The 19,365-nt window shown below is 42.4% G+C and overlaps 1 protein-coding gene across 5 annotated transcripts in view; it reads right to left on the reverse strand.

Moving 5' to 3' along the window:
• LOC111028270 (serine/threonine-protein kinase tousled-like 2) overlaps nucleotides 1-16,973 on the reverse strand; it is a 42,660-nt gene extending 25,687 nt beyond the window's left edge. Inside the window, exons 1-2 of one of the 5 annotated variants that reach the window (XM_022306848.1) lie at nucleotides 16,863-16,973; nucleotides 15,025-15,091 (exon numbers count right to left, since the gene is read on the reverse strand). In XM_022306848.1, the coding sequence (XP_022162540.1) occupies nucleotides 15,025-15,055 (31 nt within the window). In that variant the 5' untranslated portion in view covers nucleotides 15,056-15,091; nucleotides 16,863-16,973. Of the gene's footprint in view, nucleotides 1-3,597; nucleotides 4,352-15,024; nucleotides 15,092-15,391; nucleotides 15,986-16,862 lie in introns of those variants that run through there. The other 4 variants (XM_022306847.1, XM_022306850.1, XM_022306851.1 and 1 more) reach the window with 4 other exon arrangements.
• Nucleotides 16,974-19,365: the final 2,392 nt, after the last annotated feature.

The raw sequence follows: 19,365 nt of genomic DNA on the forward strand, positions 1-19,365 counted from the left end.
GGGGGGGGGGGGGGGGTGCCTAAGAGCGAAACGCTGGTTTTTGGAAAAATTGAAAGTCGGATCAATTGAATCAATCTGAGAGCGCACAAATGGTGGCAACAGCGGCGGTTTTTTTAAATAACGTTATTTTTGTTTTTAGACGGATATGATATTATTAAATTCGTCGGGATGTTTTGGAGATTTCAAATAGGGCCCCGCCCGCTTTTCTCACGGCGTCACGTTACCGAATTACCGACATTTTATCGTCTACGACAATACGTCGACGACCACGGCGTAGGCGGCGGTGAATCGTTCAAACACGTCGACGACGACGACGATCGTTCTGTTTTCTGTTATACGTTCTCTATAATGAAATGTTATATGGTACGCAGCCACGCGGGAGAGTAAATTATATTATACCGTCGTGTTTTTAAACGCAATTATTATTGTCGGCCAAGAAAATATGTTCACTCGTTGTTCGACTCGGTAGAACACTTTGGGGTCAACGAAACTCTACATTATTACTATTATTATTATTATATTATAGTCAGACGATCGAGTACCGTTTTTTTCTATTTTCACAGTACTTGTAAATTCGATCATGTCGGTAATAAAATAATGGTTAGAAACGATTTGCACACGGCGATGTGATATTCACCGATCCAAGTCGAAAAACGCGAACGACGACGGTATCTCCATCCGTTCGGCGCAACTGTACTGCTACTACCGCGGTTACACTACTTCAGTTGTAGTACCCGCACAAAAACATTATTTTTGTTTCATTTTGTATTCTTTTGATTGTTCGTTGACTGCGCTAATAGAGCCATTGATTTAATCATCTACTTATTGACAACATGATAATATATTGTTTAAAGATTATTTTTCTAGTTAACCGACGCTGAACACAACGGTACAACTAATTAATATCGATTTAAATAACACATAAGACTCGAGTACTCGACACTTATAATACGATTATAATATACATTAATACTTGTTGGATGATTATTGATAGGACGTTCGGTTAGATTAGAAGTGAAAAAAACTACCTAACATTTATTAATAATATAATATAGTAATCTTACAGCGACACGTCGACGACGCACGGTAAGAAAATCGAAACATTTTAACAATAAAATAGATAGAAAAAATAGCTTTTATAATCTGCCCTCTCTAGGTCACATACATAAAATTAGTCCTTGGTCACGTTACACAGTGTCGTTTCTATCAATTAAATATTCTGTACAAATGTCGTTTCAAATGCGGCAAGCACATTTTTTCGTGTGCCGCGTTGTTTGACATATTTTATTAATTATTCACCAAATTATAACTTATCAAAACCGTGAACTCGTCGTGTGATCTACGGTTAGAGGTTTGATGACTTTGTGAAACGTACGTACAAGTTATATGCACACAGTAATAATATTATTATATTATTCATTAAACGCCGAGCAATAATTTTTCAACGTTTTACATCACAAACATGGAACGGTGGAAGCGTGTTTTCGAGAATTAACACGCAAAAACGTGAGAAACGGTCGAAAAGTCTCGAGCGATCGACCAGCTAACTAATCGGATTGTTGTTTTTTTAATATACCTCTAAAACGGAATTAGTCGTAAGCGATTCTTAAGCGCATGCATATTGTCACTGCAAATCGACTTAAGCGTTATCGACAAAGTGAAACGACGTCATACACTCATGCCTGTAAGGTAACACTAAAGTATTATAAAAAAGTGTATGATCGGATTTGTTTCGTGCCCGCCAGCCAGGACACAGTGGTTTCGTCGTAATAATATTATTTATGAAAACGATTTTTCAAGCTCACAGAATAATAACGTCGGTCATTGGACACAAAACGTAGAGCACCGCCACAACTCTTACCACCCACCAATCTACCTACCTACCACCTACCTGCCGACCGTCCGCCTCTCGGGCACGGAAATGACGCAAAGGCGGAAAAAGCCGACGAAACGGTCTATCGGTGCATGCGTACACGACGAAAAGTCGCGGATTTGGGTTATAGTCGTATGGGACGCGCGCGCAAAAATAAAACACATCGGAATGCGGCGGCAGAAACTTTGGCCGGTCATCTCTCTCTCTCTCGCTCGCCCTCCGTCTTTCCCGTCATCGGTGCACACGCACACACACATACACACATTCAAATACGTATGCGCGCGCATGTGTGTGTGTGCGTATGTGTATGTTTGTGTGCGGTGTTCGGCCGCCATTGTTCGCGCGCGCCCGGTTACACTTCTCGGCCGCTTATTTATTACACGACGTATTTATCCAGAGCACATCTCCTCTCGGCTCTCGCGCTCGCACAAGACACACACACACACACACACGCACGCGGTCTCCCGCCCTCCCTCACTTCGCGTACAAAAGACGACACAAGCGGCGGCAGCAGCCGCCGAGTGTTCCACGAATGTGCTACGCGAACTTGCCACGTACACGCACACTCACACAAACGCGACGACGACGACGACGACCTATGGAGGAATCCGTTGCCAGAGGCGAATGCGATTATAAAAAAAAATAAAATCTACACGACGTGCATATTGTATATATATATATATACCATATACATATAAGAGTTCTTAGCGTATAATAATATTGTTGAGGAATCGAAACGCGTCTTTCGACGACGATGCAGCAATATCGCCATTTACGGATTTCGTCGTCCTAGCCGCCACACAACCGTACAACAACCTACCAACCAGCACGTGTGTGTGTGTGTTTCGATACATTATATTTATATTATATAGTGTCGTGTGTGCAGCAGAGAAAAAAAATATTTAATTGAACAGGAGGCGGAGGAGGAGGACCATTTCGCGGGGGGAAACGGTCGGAACAAGGTAGTGTAGTAGCGCGGTGTCGGCTAATATACAGTAGAGGGGGCGTGGTACGGCGGCGACGACGACGACCGTCGAGCAATTTCTCGTACATTTTAGAATAAACGCGAACCGTATTTAAAAAACCCACCGAGAGGTCGAGGCATTATCGATCGGCGGTCGTCCGAAAATAATACGACTACTACAACTATAGTATACGCAACAAACACCATTACGACGGCGGCGGACGAGGAGCAACCCTCTCATCGTAACCGACCGAGTAGGGGTTGTTGTCTTTGTACGGTGCAAGCGTACATGAGTGTGTTTTGGTATACAATAATAATAATAATATAATCAGGACGACGAAGTATGTTCCCATGAACAGACGTTTTATAATATTGCATTATTAAGAGAGCAGACATTTTCGAAGAGGATGACGAGAAGCGAGTGCCACCGAGAATGCGGAAGAGACGACGCGAGTACGCGACCGTAAAGCATAATATTATTGTTTGTACGCGATACGCTTATATAATGACACTATTATAATATTATATTAAATTATATCCAAAGTTTTTGAAAACGGCTTCTTTGAGGACACACACACGATAGTAACCATGTTTACATAATACATATGATACATCGTATTATCATCGTGTGTATTTGCTAATATCATACGTGAAGTATATGTTATACAGTATTATACAGCAGTAATGATATACATAAACATAAATTATTGAATTGCATGGTCTTGTGGAACACATACAATTGTACAGGTGTCGAACTAACCTTGGGAACACATCATCATCGATAAATGCGCGCCGGTCGCTGCTGCTGCTGCTGCTGCTGACGACGACGACGGCGAAGGCGGCGGTGGCAGCGGCACGAGGTAACACGACATATGCACTGGCGACGCAACAATATGAACTCTGCGCCTCTTCCATGGGCCGGGGGGAGTAGGGTGGTGGCGGCGGCGGTCGGAGACGGGGAAGATGTGCCGGAGGGAGGGGTCTGACGGCGAGAAAAGTACACCCCACCGCCGTTCAATCGCTGCCGTTACACTAGTTAGGTACTACTACTACAACAGCAGCCGTTGGCGGAACTCATCGTCCGAGTTTCCACACGACGTAATATTGATTTTACAATGAAATTCGCCGACGACGGCGACGGCAGCCGTTAAAAAAAAAAATAACAAGAAAAACGCCTCGCGACGTCGGGCGTACGCGTCTCCTCCGATGACACAAGACGAGGGCGCCGCCTCCGGTGTGTACCGGGTGCGAGCGCGCGCGCACGAGAGAATATCGGACGGGATGAAAAGCGTCGAGGGTATTTAATTACCGCCCGGGCCTCGGGAGCTGGGATACAATAATAATAATATTATGATCAAAACAAAAATAATAATATTATCGTTTACGTCTGTGTTATCGCGCCCGCGGGCGGCGTTTGTCGGAAACCATAGGTACGGAGACGACGCACGCGGACGTAAAGAGAAGTGAGCCGAACGGACGGACGACGACGACGACGTACGGACGGACGCGCACGCACTGCCGGCTGGTGGTTTTGTGAAACGATGACTGCGGCCCGCACGACCCGATGACCAGACTCGGAATGGGAATAATGACTCTATATCCTCCCGACGATAATATAATATATATAATATAAAATAATAATATATAATATGACAGTGTGCACACGAGCAGCTGCTCTGCTCTCCGGGACCCGCTCTCTATAAAACGCGTGTATTCAATAATAATATCATACACTGCTGCAGTGTTATAGTATACCGCTGTGAAGTAGTAGTGTGCATTCCTTTCCTGTGTTTGGTAATAATAATATTCAACTACTATAATTTTTTTTCTCTCCTCTTCTCTCTCTTTTTTCGATTGCGCGCAATGCCCAATGCTGCGCGACCTTCGCACACCGCGCAACCACCGCACACCAGTGTAACCACTCCCGGGCTCTTCCCCACAGATACTCTCACACACTCTCTCCTTTGGCGTTCCAACCCTGTTGCGAATTTTCACCGACAATTTTAAACCACCTACCGTGTGCGTATCACACACCGCGGCCCGCACATACATCCGGCTCCACCACCATTGTGTAACCCGCGTACTTTGGCTACCCATCTATGCACAACGATTTTTTCACCCCTTCACAGCCACAACGTTCGTTTATGTCTCGTCTTCTTTCGGTTCCATCGTGAAAACGGTCGACGACAAGAATATACTACAATGATACGTGATAAACGTGGTCCCAAGCCGTCGAAACGAAGATACAGCTCAAAAATAAAGCTACCACTTTCCTTCGACATGAAAATGTACTATAGTATCGGTGTGACATGCGAAAACCACTTAGATTTTCAAACCGACCGTTGGCTATCGTTTTTTTTCCATTAAACAATCCGAGACGGATAATGTATAAATAACACGACGCCATAGTAATTTCGAAACTATTTACAAGTACAACGAACCCCTGCGTACTCGTCCGGTTAAAGGGAAATTATTACAGCTGATCTATCTACTAGCAATGACGTTATTTTACGAACGTTTGAGATTAGAAGAATCTATTTTTAGTCCCTAAGAGACTTTCGAATATGCGTACAATGACTCAAAATATGTAAGTACGTGCGTGTAAAGGTAAGTCGGGAAACAAATCGCACTGATAATATAAAATTGATAACAATATATTTGTATAGGAACCGTGTACGGAGATTACAATATCGTTACGTAGGTATCATTGTGTGTGTGTAAGCGTTGTGCACTGTATAGTAGTGCACTATAACGACGTAGTGTTGTAGTCGTTGTACCTATATTGTATGCGTGTGTTTCTGTGGTATCGTGAAAAAGATATCGCCAAATGAGGTTACACGATCGCATCGGCGGCGGCGGCAACGATGGGGGAAAAACAAAACTAAGATGGCGCCGCCCATCGGTTTTTAGCGAAGTGGTAAATTGAAATGCACACACGCGCGCGCACGAGCTAGCGCGGCGTCCGGTGTGTATACCGTGTATTATAATAGTCGTGATTTAGTGCAACGGGCAACGGCCGCGTAAACAACAAAAATCCTCGCCGAGAGTCCAATATGGCGACTCCTCCGCCAACGGTAATGTCGGCCCAAGAAGCGTACGTGATGTACGTCGGCGCGTTCCTCTTTATGCATATATAATATATAATGTATTATATTATAATAATAATAATAATAATAATACCGGAGAAACACGAAAGGTATAAGTAAGGAATAATATAATAGTAATATAACGTCCTAATAGGAGAGCGCGCGCCCAGTGTGTATTATGTACATATTATGCGCATGTTTTGGTGTGTGAGCGCGAGACATTGGGAAAAAATAAAATATATACACAACCAGAGAACGAAAAGAGGAAAAGAACGAGCGAGAAAAAATGAAATAAAACCGACGGAGGAAGGAAGTATGTGCGTGTGTACGTCAAAAGGCGCGAGCGAGGGGCGCGGGGGCGCACGGTTCGGCAACGCCGCCGGATTCGTGACGTCACGGCCGCGGCTGGTACGGCTGAGTGGGCAGTCAGCTGACGACTACTACACGGGCTCGAACGGTAATGCTACGATTATTTTTATCAGCAGGGCACTGCGGGGCACGTCTGATGTCTGGCGCGCGTACCGCGGCGGCGTTTGGTCGCGCGCGCGGACCAGGCGCCGCACATACGAAACCTAACATTTTCGGACACGTCCGGAGAGATGTAGCCCCCGGCTAGAGGCATACTGAAGGATGTAATAACAAGCACTGCAAAATAAAACACGGGAGTCACAACGGCGACAGCGTTACATGAAATTTGTAATTAATCGACCGACGATCGATTGATTAATGATTCGCAGAATAATAACACGGCTACAATATTGTTCGGGAACAATAATCGTGTTTGCATGTCATCTTATCGGTAAAATCGGAATAATGTTTGATGGTTACAATATAGTGTTGAGCCATACGGATATGCGCTATTTAGTTTAAATGGCATCGCGTCGAAAACTCGACAATATAATTGGCCAAGTAAAAACATGTGAAGACGTCAAGACGACGAGTTTTATAATTAAAAAAAGTAAAGAGGGCACTCGAGATGTGCATGTTTTAATTTCGAGTGCATATGTCATCATGACCACCGGCGGCGCGGAGGCGATGGTTTTTTTTGTCAGCGATTCAATCGAAACGATATTGATTAGCGCAAATTAGAAATCACAATAATGTGACAATAATAAAAAAATAATATAATAGGAGTTCGATCGACGAACCCGGTTATAAGCTATATACGCTGCAACACTGCGACGCGCGAGAGTTGACGTAATAATATTATTATTATTATGGTAATTGTGTCACAGACGCACACGGTGTCAGCCGGTAGAGGGAACCTAACTGCGCTCCCGGGTCCGAATCCCACAGAAACCACCTACGCCGCCGCCGTATTACTACTACTATTACTTCTATTCGGATGACTCGCGCGCGCGCGATCGTCGCCGACGGCCCAAGCGCGTATAAATGAACGACCGGTCGCGCGCGCGCCGCTTGAATTGAATTATATCGCGTTTATAAGCTCCCTGTGTTTTTACGCCCGCGGGACGACGGAGGGCGGCTGGCGAACGAACGGAGCGGCGCCGAGTCTATTGTGTCCGACGGGTCGGGAGGTTGTGGTGGGAGCGGGGGAGGGGGAGGACCTCAAGGACCGGTATGTGCGAGGAGTGTGTATGCCGCCGCCGCCGCCGCCGTCGATGTAATTAGCGAATTCGATTCACTCTCGGCGTTGCCAGACTTACGACAGATTTCACAATCGGAATAGGAAAAAAACATAATAATAAAACATAAAACATAACGGGGCAAAACTGGTTGTCAGTTCGTCGTTTTTTCGCTATGTTTGCATAGGCCACCACCGACTGCGGCCATAGCGAATGTTTTTTTTTCCATGCACACGCCACTGCCACTGCTGCTCCACTAAGCAAACGCGAGCGGTTCACTGGTATTTGAACATATTATACAAATGTATAACATAATATTATAATATTATTGTGTTGGTCCGCCAGGTACGATCGAGTGTAGAGGGACACCATTCCGAGTTATGAACCAAGGAATGTATTCAACGGTGATGACGTGTGTGTTGTTGTGCATAATATGACGTTTGCGATTTCATTTTATCGTTTGCGAGTGGTGATCCGATGTACCTTAATTCCGATACCGAATCGAACGTGGGTTTGGAGTGGTTATTTTTTTCGAGTTTTTTCAAGTACAACGCGAGTAAGCTAAAACTGCTTCACCAATTACAACAAACCCGTTTTTCAAAAAAATCGATCTCAGTTTTTTTAATACAACTATAAAAAATGATAAAACAAAACTCTCACCAATTGAATTCCATTTTTAAATATTAATAATAACAATTTATTGGCAAAAGCATTGATGCTTACAAAATAATAAAATATATACACATATATATGTGTACAATATTATATCCAAATCACTAGTGAGGATTTCCTTTAATCGGTCAAGTACTAATAAAAAGAAAATATGTAAACATTTTACGTATTTTTTCCCAGAATGTCATTCCAAGATACAGTAAAAAAAACTTTAAGATTGACAAAAAATAAATATAATACATATATATGATAATCAGGTTCACATTACATACTTACACTATAGAAACTAAAAGTTGTTTAGTGTATTAAACATATTATTTTAATAGGCTGTTTTTGTTTAATAAGTTTAAGTCCACTTGTAAAAACATGGGCTTGATTTTAACGTCAGAATAGTAGAAATATTTAAATTATTTGTTCGATGTGTATTTTATATAATATTTTGAACTTCACTACTTAAAATTAATTTATATGTAAAATCTATGGCATTTCTATCAAATAATTATTGTAGGTACAATGGAAACTTTAAATTCTTCGAATAGTCTACTATCAAGTATTATGATTAGGTAGGATTTTTTTTTTCAATTGTTTTGATTTTGATTAGTTATTAATATCATGAGATCTTTTTAAAGGCGGTTCTATATGAGTATTCTAAATAAATTTTGCTTTGAATCGATTTTTTAAAAACTCTTTTTTATATTTACATCGGCGGTGTTACACAGAACACGATAAGACTTTAAGGCCGCTTTCAGATGATTCAAACGAATAGTCGTGCGCAACGGGGTGGGCCATATAACTGGGGGAAAATGGATTTTCAGAGATTCGGACGCGAGAGAGAGGAAACGCGAAAAACGAGCGCTCACATCACAGCGTTCAATCTACAGGAAATAAAAAAAAGTCACTACCCACAAGCAATTCACCCCTTATAATACGGGTTTACCTTAACAGTGTCGACGGTGTATAATAAATACGAATATGAAAACGTTTACACACGGAAAATTTCAACGTAAACACAAAATCGGGTATACTATAATATTAGACGCGCTGTGGCCTGTGAGTCTGTCCTAGATAATTTGAGAGATAGGCTCGTGCGATAGACTTTTATCCGTATAAGATATGTTTTATGATTATAAAATAAAATAATAATATAATAAGGCTTTTTTGTCATTAGAGTAATATCCATGCGGAACATCGTGTCCTCTCTCTTTCTCCCCCCCCCCTAAAACCATGTCGCCGACGTAATAATATCGTAGGCACACCACACGCGCTATTTTATGGGAATCCGTTATTATGTTAAAATTCTTTTTTTTTAAACAGTACGTCATATTATTATTAGTGAAATATTATACCTTCACCGAAGCGCGTGTCTTCCACACTCACTCAACCACCCACCCACCCACCACCGCACGACTGACTATCAGCTGACTACGTACACAAAACTGTGTGTAGCGACGGATAGAGAGGTATGCCGTACAAAGTATACGATACACACCAGTCGTCGATAATAATATTATAATAATATAATATCTTTAGTATGGGCGACTCGACAGTGCAGTTATTATAAAATAGGAACACAATTCGACATCATATACAATATGCTTAGATTTTGTTTGACACAAAACATTTATGTACATTGTATACAACCGATTATTTAGGTATTCATTCGGTAGTGGTATTATAATTATTATTATTATTACACCGTGGCGGCGGTATGGAACGAGTCGACCTAAAAAAATAAAACAGTACGGTCGAGAATTACGAAGGGGGGAGGGGCGCGGGTTGTAGGTCTGATTTTACATACCTACATATTATAATATGATTATTGTTTCACAAGAGTATAAATGTCAAACGTTCTATTATATATTATAGTCGACGTGAACTATCCGTCTACGCAATAATAACAATATTGAAATGTACGAATGCCGAGCTAAATTATATGTACGCGAGAATCTCGTGAGGTGAAAACGCCTTTTACGGTATTATTGTTATTATTATTTGTACAAAAACTGGGTCTCGTAAATGCGTATACAATATTAATATATTGTTTACGCCATTGCACTGCATAACCCGACACTATTGTGTCGTAGCGGCGTTAATCGAGCCGAGGAAGGTAGAGTATATATTATTATGTAGGGCGTCGTTATAATTAAATCGTAGTGTCAACATAATTCTCCTCCGATCGTTTTCCTGCGGATTCTGCGCAGAGAGCGTACACGCCGCACACGAAACGCGCGACGAGCAGACCAGTTTTTGAGCGGAAAAAAAATGCGTTTAAATATGTTTTTATTTTTTATCAAACGAGTGTAAGCAATAATATTAATAGCGTGTGTTATAATGTCAACCGGTCGTTAAACCGAAAATCTTTCGTTTTTTTTTTTTTTTATCATTCCGTAGGGGAAATATCGGACCAGCGTTCCTCTGAACTACACGAAAATTATCATTACCGTCAATTACACACGGTTAGGTGTGCGCGCGCGCGCCCGCTTGAATAATGTAATTTGCGTGCGTGTGCAGTAAGTGTGCAAGTGTGCGTGTGCAAGTCTACGGCGAGGAAAGGGTTACCCGTCGAGCGTTTATCCGGTCACGCTGTGACAATGATCCACGGCCATTCAACGACCTTCCGAAAGCATATTGGCACGGCACAGTGTTGCCATACGGCGTGTCGGAGATTATTTTTAAACACGATAATAATATTCTCGTCTGTTTCCCCGGCCCGCGCCACCGCGGTCGCCCACGAACACCGTGCGCAGCCGGCAGAGGCTATTTAACTCGTATCATAACAAACGCGCTCGCCCCGCGCGCACACACATGCACGTCGACTCCACTTGATTTCCGATGCGTTTTTCACCGACGCTTTGCGACCGCCGATTTCTCGACCGCAAAACGGGCGGCGCGCCGGGGGATTTGTGAATTTTTTTTTTCGTCGTTCACGTCCGCGTCCCGCTCACACACGTTTGTTCTCGCTTGTGATGCAAGCCCATAACGTTGCAATATTATTAAGACGATAATATTATACTATCATTACCATTATTATTATTATTATTTTTATTATTTATTGTAGTCGTCGGCCACGGAGAACGCTCGAGAAGTCGAGAAAATCAGTGTCCGTTTCGCGATGACCTACTTACTTTAGGTAAACGTCAGTTATTGATCAATCTCTTTCTCTCTTTCTCTCCGTCTCTCACTCTCTATCTCTCTGTCTAATGGAAACATAAACACAGTGCGCACACATATAAACAAAACACACACAAATAGTGGCAAAACGTTTTGAACTCGTTCGCAGCGATCGAACAACAACCCCTCTGCCGCCGAGCAAACAACTTTTGCAACACTACTTATTACTGTAAACCGTAACCTATCTATAGTGCGCCGCGAGCGCGATAAGAGAATAATAGTGTGTATTCCGTTTACACTGCTGAAGAAAATCCAATACGAAATAAACGTAATTTTTCGCTACTGCATTTTGAAACAGCGCTAGGGGAAGGGTGACGACATCGAGAACGAAGTTTTCCCCCACCAGGTGTATTGCAGAACGCTTTTGGCCGAGGTACCCGCGTGAGATGCATGTACGCGGTGTCGCAAATGTACTTTAACAATGGTGCGGCGTATGGACGGACGAGCGCGAGCGTAAACCGAATTCGAGTTTAATGTACGGTAGTGGTGGAAAATGAAAAAATAAATAAAAATAGAGAGGCCCGATGTTATACATTTCGAAGCTTATTGATCGCATTTCGACACACACAAACACACACACCCACACGTACATGTACGCACACGCACACAAAAACAGTCAGCCAGCTGCTTGGCAGTGAGAGGATAGAAAAGGGGTCGGTGGACACAGCGTAGTCGGGGGACTGTGGCGACGAGGACGACTATATACAACGACGTCGAGGTGAAGGAGAGGAGGTATAACACGGGGCGTTTTACATTATCGCGGGCGCGACGGAATTCCCGGCGACATGGGCAGAGGATTTGCCCGGCGACGGCCGTTTGACTTTGATTTCGAAACCATTATGCGTGGGCTGGGGGGAAGGGGGGTGGTAAAACGGCGGCAGTGGTGGCACAGGACGACCGGAGGGGTAACGGAGCACACCAAGATGGCGGACACCCTGGGATCGTTTGTTCGGCCGGGGGATAACTTAACTTTAAAACCCCCTCCCTCCACCGTTCGCCGCCGTCGCCTTTCGCATCATCCACCCCACACACACGCACACCGCACACCACCGCGGTGTATAAAGTTGACGTTTCCGAACGCCGCCGTACACATAGTTGGTACGCTCTCTACTACTGCTACGTCGCTCTCGATTCGGCGGGTGTCGTCCAAGAGAATGTGGCGGCGGCGGAGTGAGAACTTGTGCTCGCCACGCTGATCTGCAGAGTGTGCGTGAAAGAGGTTTCCTAGTCACGGCGAGTGTATTCCTCACGTGTACATACATATATAATGTACGATCGATGAGTGTGGGATCCACATACGTGTGTGCACACACGCGCGCACACACACACACACACACACACACACAAACACACGGCGGCGGACGGTCGGTGGCGGGTTGAAGTTTTACAACATTCGGTGCTCCGGCGTGATATGTATAGTATAATATGTGTATGTGCGGCTATGTTTAACGAAACGACCGGAGCAGTGTGCCCCTCACATAATAAATATACACGTCTCTCCCCGCGTCACCCCGTCACAGTTGTCCTCCGCCTACCCGTCTACCTAGCCATCGCGCTTCCTCCTGCTCCTCCGCCCCGGTTACGGCCACAGCAGCCACCACCGCCGCCGCCCGTCCTTCCGCTGAGCTCTCTGCCGTTCAATAGAAAACGCCATTTTATTGTATTGTACACACGCACACGCACGAACGTACATACAACCTCTCTGGCGGTTCAACTGAGAAACGACGACGTTTCGCCCCCCCCCTCCCCCCTGTTGAATATACCACCGCCGTCGCCACCGTTTTTGCGCCCCAAACGCACCACTACATACACACGCACACACACCACTCCCCCTCCCCTCCACCAGCCATCACCGTCACGTCGTACTCCTCGTCCGATATCCTCTCTCATCTACTACCGACGTGGTACCTGGCCGCCGGTCGATATATTCACCCGAGCGCGGTTTGTCGTAATGTAAGGGCGCGAGCGAGATTACATTATTTACAACGAGACTTTAAGATGTGTGCTGGCAGTGGTAGTGGTGGTGGTGGGGGTTGGTGGTGTTGGTACCGGTGGTGGTGCCGATGGTGGCGGTGGCGACCATCATAATATTATTATTATCAAAAACACTTTGAATTTTGATACTAAAATATCAACACATAATACTGCGGCGACGAAGACGACGGAAATATGTTCGAATCGTTTTCGTCGTCGATTGATGTACGTAATAATAATATGGTGTCGTTATCTATAAACGACGAGTGTCCCCATACCTTCCCGTCCAGCGCTGTGGCCCCCGAAGTGCCGTTGAGAAGTTTTGAAAAATATTTGTTTTTCCTCTATATTGTACAGGCATGAGCTATATTATTTTATTCTGGTGATCGAGGATTGTACCGACGACGATACGACTTTCCAACAGTTCGATACATTATACCGTTGACAATAAATACTAGTATTTATAATCAAAGATAATGCATACACACACTCGAATACATAGGCACACGCATTTTTATATAGCAGCAGACACAGAGTCACAACAGAGGCGTTCTTTGACCTTTGCTTGGAATATATCGTCTTGTTGACGCGATGTACATAATAATACGAGAAAACGTAGCGTAGAACGACGCGACTTTTGAAGGAAACAGTCCAACGCGACGGGCGGCGGCGATTCAGGAATGTCGTTCCTACACGGGCATCGGAAAAATATAACCTTTCGACCGCTGGCCGGTGTCCACTACGGCACGTCATATTATTATCGTTGCTGCATAACACAACATCATTGCCGTAAAATACCCAATAATAATAAGATATAGGCGAACCAACGTTTCACCGTCGGCGATTACAATAATATCATTTATCGGTATTGCACCGAGAACAGGGAGTGTTTCTTCGCGGATTTGCGCGGAAAGCGTAAAATAAAATCTCTCGGTCGGGTCTCGTCGCTACAATGTTTTACCCATATTATATTCCTATCGTAAACGACGATTTCGGGCGGCGGCGGCGGTCGTTGTGCAGCCGTTCGTACACACACACACACACACACACACACACACACACACACACACACTCAAACACAAAAACATACACAAACACACACACACAATCGTCTCGCCGCCGCTCCGGTTTGATCCCGATACTCGCACGCAAACAGTTAAACACCGAGAGAGGATAGGCGGCGGCGGCGGCCCACAGAATCACCGGTGTATAATATTATTACGCCAGTGGCGAGGGGTCCGAGGGGGGTGGTGGGTAGGACACACGACGGCGAGAAGGACCCGCGGCTGTCGGTTTCATTATATTTTTTTTCACGTTGGCCTCACTGATTATTAATAGCATCGAGTCGCATCGTGTATTATTTTTTTTATTATTTATTTATTTATTTATTATTATTTTCGTAACAGATTATTCCGCATTCGTAATATTGCATTCAATGTGGAACTGTACTGCGCACGCGCGTGTGTGTGTGCGATAAAAACCGGCGGCATCACACATACACGCACATTCACAAAACTCTGTCACGTCTGAATAAAAATCGATAAGATAATAATATCGTGTGGCATTTCGCGAAAAATTTTACACGACTCCGGCGGCGGTTGCAAGTCGCCCGAATCGGTGGTGCGGAACGACGAAATTTGTTTTCGCAGATACTAAGATTACGAATAAAATATTATGTTATTTTTCGTTTGTACTCACCACCTCCTGATAGCCAACGGATCTCCGTCATCCCGTCAGTTCATAACGCCAATGTTTCATTTGTAATCTGGAAACAGAAACCAAACGGTTTTTGAAAAAGTGCAACGTAAATAAAAAGATAAGACGTCTACGTAATATTCAACACGGGGGGATATTCGCAAAGTCCTATCGGATCATTTCCGTTATCAGCGCGTAGATGTTTTCGCGTGTGATAACGCGCGACTGTTGATAATAAATCGTTAAAGTATAATAATAACAACAAAACAACGGGGGGTTAGTGTTGACAGTAACAACAACAAATCGATACTGGAGAATACATTATACAATATACACAAATAACAATATTAATAACGTTGGTGATAAATACCGTTGTCCGAGGTGGCCGCCGTGGTAATCCGACCGGCGGCGGCGGCTATGGTAAACCGAGATAAAACGAATCGGCTGCGGCGGCGGCGGAGCGCACGCACACGCCGGATGACGGTTTTCGACGATTTTATGCGATACAAATTAACACGACGGTACGCGAAACTCGAAAACGATAATTATTATTTACTTCTTAAATTAAAAAGACGGACGGCGGACGGCCGTGCGTACGATTACATGGGAACTGTCACACACAGACACACACAAACACCAAAATGAAAAATTGAAAAACTTTAAAACAAACAAAACAATACGGCACCGGGTTGTTGATATTATATTATTACGACACTCGTTTATCGTAAAATAAATTTAAAAAAAAATTAAAGTGTCGCCGAAAAACGAAGAATTTTCTCAATCATTTTTATAGATCTATCGAACGAGAGACGACGATAATATTACAACTATTATTTATTTATTATTATTATTATTATTATTAATATTATGACACGCGCACCGCACGGACAAGTAAACTCGTCGCGTCGATTAAACGGCGAACACTACTACAACTATAATACAACACACACGCACAACACCATACTATAATAATAATAATAATACTACTATGCGGTGGCGGGCGGCGACCACGGTCGACGACGACGACGACTACGACGACGGTGGCGGTGGTGGTGGTGGCGGCGTCGACGACGACGGCGACGGCGACGACGACGGGTAAGTAGTGCGTGCGTGCGTTGCCGATACACACACAGACGCGGACGGTGGCGGCGGCGGTGGTGATGACGACGAGGCGACGACGACGGCGGCGGCGGCGGCGGTACACATGCGTTTGCGGCTATACCGGCCGAATTAATAACAGCACAACCGACACTGAGCTGCTGCCGCCGATGCTTGCTTGGCTGCTGCCGCCGCCGTCAGCTCTGTCCGCTGTGCGTGTGTATGGTTTTTTTCGGTGTGTGCGTGCGCGTGCGTTTGTGTGTGTGTGTGTGATACTGTATTGGCGATGCGGGCAGGTGACAACGCGCCGCCACCAGCACCACCACCACCGGCGTCACCGCCGTCACCACGAGTACCCCTCCCACCATCCCTCCGACACAACCATCACCAAAGTCCCGCTCACCAGGTTACTGGTTAGGCTCGATTTCCTCCGAAGAGGTTCTTCTCGAACGGTGAAAACAACTTGGGCAGGCATCACCACCATCGGCAGGATCCTCTACACAGGGTGGTTCTGAGCATGAAGAGCTCGACCAGTTCGTTCCAGAGTCGCGTTCATCGCCACGTCCGGTCTCGACCGGAAAATAATGATACCCCGCCACCGCGCTCCGTCCTCTCACTCTTTTAAAGTTTAGACCACCCGCCCGCCCCTCCACCGATGCCCAGCGAAAACATCGCTCGCGAAGGTTTATGAAAACCGGTAACGTTATTATCACTCGGGTTATCACAAGTTGGGTATTACGTACTTAAGGCGAAGTCTCATGTGATATCGTCGACATTCGTTGTATCGTGGTTGCCTGCTGATCGGAATTTCTTCCGTTTTCAAATAGCTGCCAACCGGTCTACATCACAGCGTTTCTTCCGATCCTGCAACAATACCGTCACATCATAATAACATTATACCACTTGCGTATCGAATACGTTCGAACGAGATTCTTATTTTCATTCTATCGCCGACATTTACCAAAACACTTCGATTACCGCTCGTCGTTTTTACGTTCCGAAATATACCTTGTCATTTCGAATACGGTTGTACAGCAGACTACGGTTGGAAAAAAAGTGTTGTAAAGCGCGTCGACACTACTGTTGTGGTTAATCATTCCGATATTCTAGTATTCCACTAACATAATTTTATTGTCTAAAGAAGATAAGTATTCTTTTAATCAAAATTAGCAGGAAGTGTGGCGTGTATATTGTTACCAATGATAATATATAGTTATTAGTTATCGTGTACTTTTTACCGAATAAATCAGTTTCCCATTATAGAAACATAGGATCATAATATTGTATGGATTCAACAAGTCCTGTCAATTATGCCAAGACACAATTTAATAATAATAATATATGCAATGGCAAATAGTTTTAAAAAAAAAATGTAATCTTTATAATATAAATATATACCTGTTAATTTGATCAGTGTCAATGAATGACGTTAAAAATTTAAATTTTCAAGTATTTTTTTTTATCTACATATGCCCAAATATGTTATAGGTTCTTGAAGAGAAGTGGCGTACTTAACGGAACTGATAATTCAATTTCGTTAATAAGCTAAGGTTAAGTTCAAATGTAAATTAGTTTATATTAATATACCATAATATGATCATATCCAATCAATACGAAAAAAATGTACATAATATTATATTTGGTGATAAAATAATCTTGATACCTACCTTGACTTATACTAGTTATAGAATATTGGGATTGACCGGTTAACGTTTAATTATCCTGTTGTCTGGCCCACCGATTGTTATTGGAGGATTTTTCTTTAAATACCTTAAACCAATTGCCTATCACGTGAAGATATCTATTACTGGTATGAGAATAGTGAGAACTGAGAAGTACTGTTGGTATGTGTGAAAAATCGGAAACTGTTATTTTAAGCATAGCAACTGCATATGTGGATACGTGCATAACTTAATTTACTATTCATAATTGAATTTTATAAACGATAAAGTATTGAAATAATTTATATTTCAAGTATGATTTAGTATTATAGAAAAGTTAACATTAAAAATTAATTAGGTATATGCTGAATACAATAAATAATGATCTATATTTAAATTGTATAGTTAATGCATTTATATATAATTATAAAAATAATTTTTGTACTCATTCAGTGATTATGCCACTTCAGATTTTCATTAAGAATGTCAAAGTTCGATTGATTTTATACAATTATACTAATATAATATAAAATAAACTAATTCAATATAATATACAACAAAACATATGGATACCAATTCACGCAATAGTTTCTCCCAAACGGTGCCTCTATCGACTCTATCATGATCACTTAGTACCTATTATAGTTTTATTAAATAAATACAAAAAATTAAGTTGTCATAACTTTCCTATTTTCGATTTTTTAAACAAATATTATTTAAAAACTGCAGTACGATAAATATTCATGAAATATTAATATTACACTTTTGATTTTCAGTATTAATCCAATGTATTTTTATACGAATACCAGAATACCCGAATACGAATAGGAAGAATATTTTTGCTTAAAAAAATATTAGTTACAAGAGAATATTATAATTGTATTAATTGTATATAGTATATTAATTGTATATTATTTAAGTCCTATTAAGTGCATTTTAAAATAATGATAATTGTAATAGTTGTACCACTTGTACTCATCAGTTACCAGTCATCGTAGTATCATCATTCGGAAAAAGTCAATACACCCAAAATGTGCATCTTTTATTCTTGTCTATATACCTTGAAAACCAAACACATTAAAACATATTATAAACATCACACTTTTCATTTATAGTGCACGCATATCACCACTTAACGGTAAAATCATACGAATATTATGTTCTATCGATTATCGATTGTGTTTTTTTTTATTTTTCCTATTATCGTTAATCACTTATCAATTTTACTGATATGGCTTGCTACTTATTAGTTGCTCTATGAAGTTATAACTTTTAACCAACTTACAGTTTAATCACTCTTTAGTCTTTACCAATACAATATTATATCATTTATTATTTTGAAATTTCTAATATTGTAGACAAAATAATTATACAGTTAGTGGGTATATATAGGTATATACATTAAATATATTTTATATTAGTTTAAGGTATCGTTTTCCTGTGTATTATAGCCTTTTATATGCCCAATATCTATCAAATTAGGTATATAGGTTTATAAGTACCTAAGTTTATCTATACTCCTATACAATTTGTCATTTGTGCTCCAGTATCTTCGATGCGATAAATGAAAACTAATAGAAAATAT

Source organism: Myzus persicae, unplaced genomic scaffold (genome assembly GCF_001856785.1).
Source record: "Myzus persicae strain clone G006 unplaced genomic scaffold, MPER_G0061.0, whole genome shotgun sequence".
NCBI classification, from domain to species: Eukaryota; Metazoa; Arthropoda; class Insecta; order Hemiptera; family Aphididae; genus Myzus; species Myzus persicae.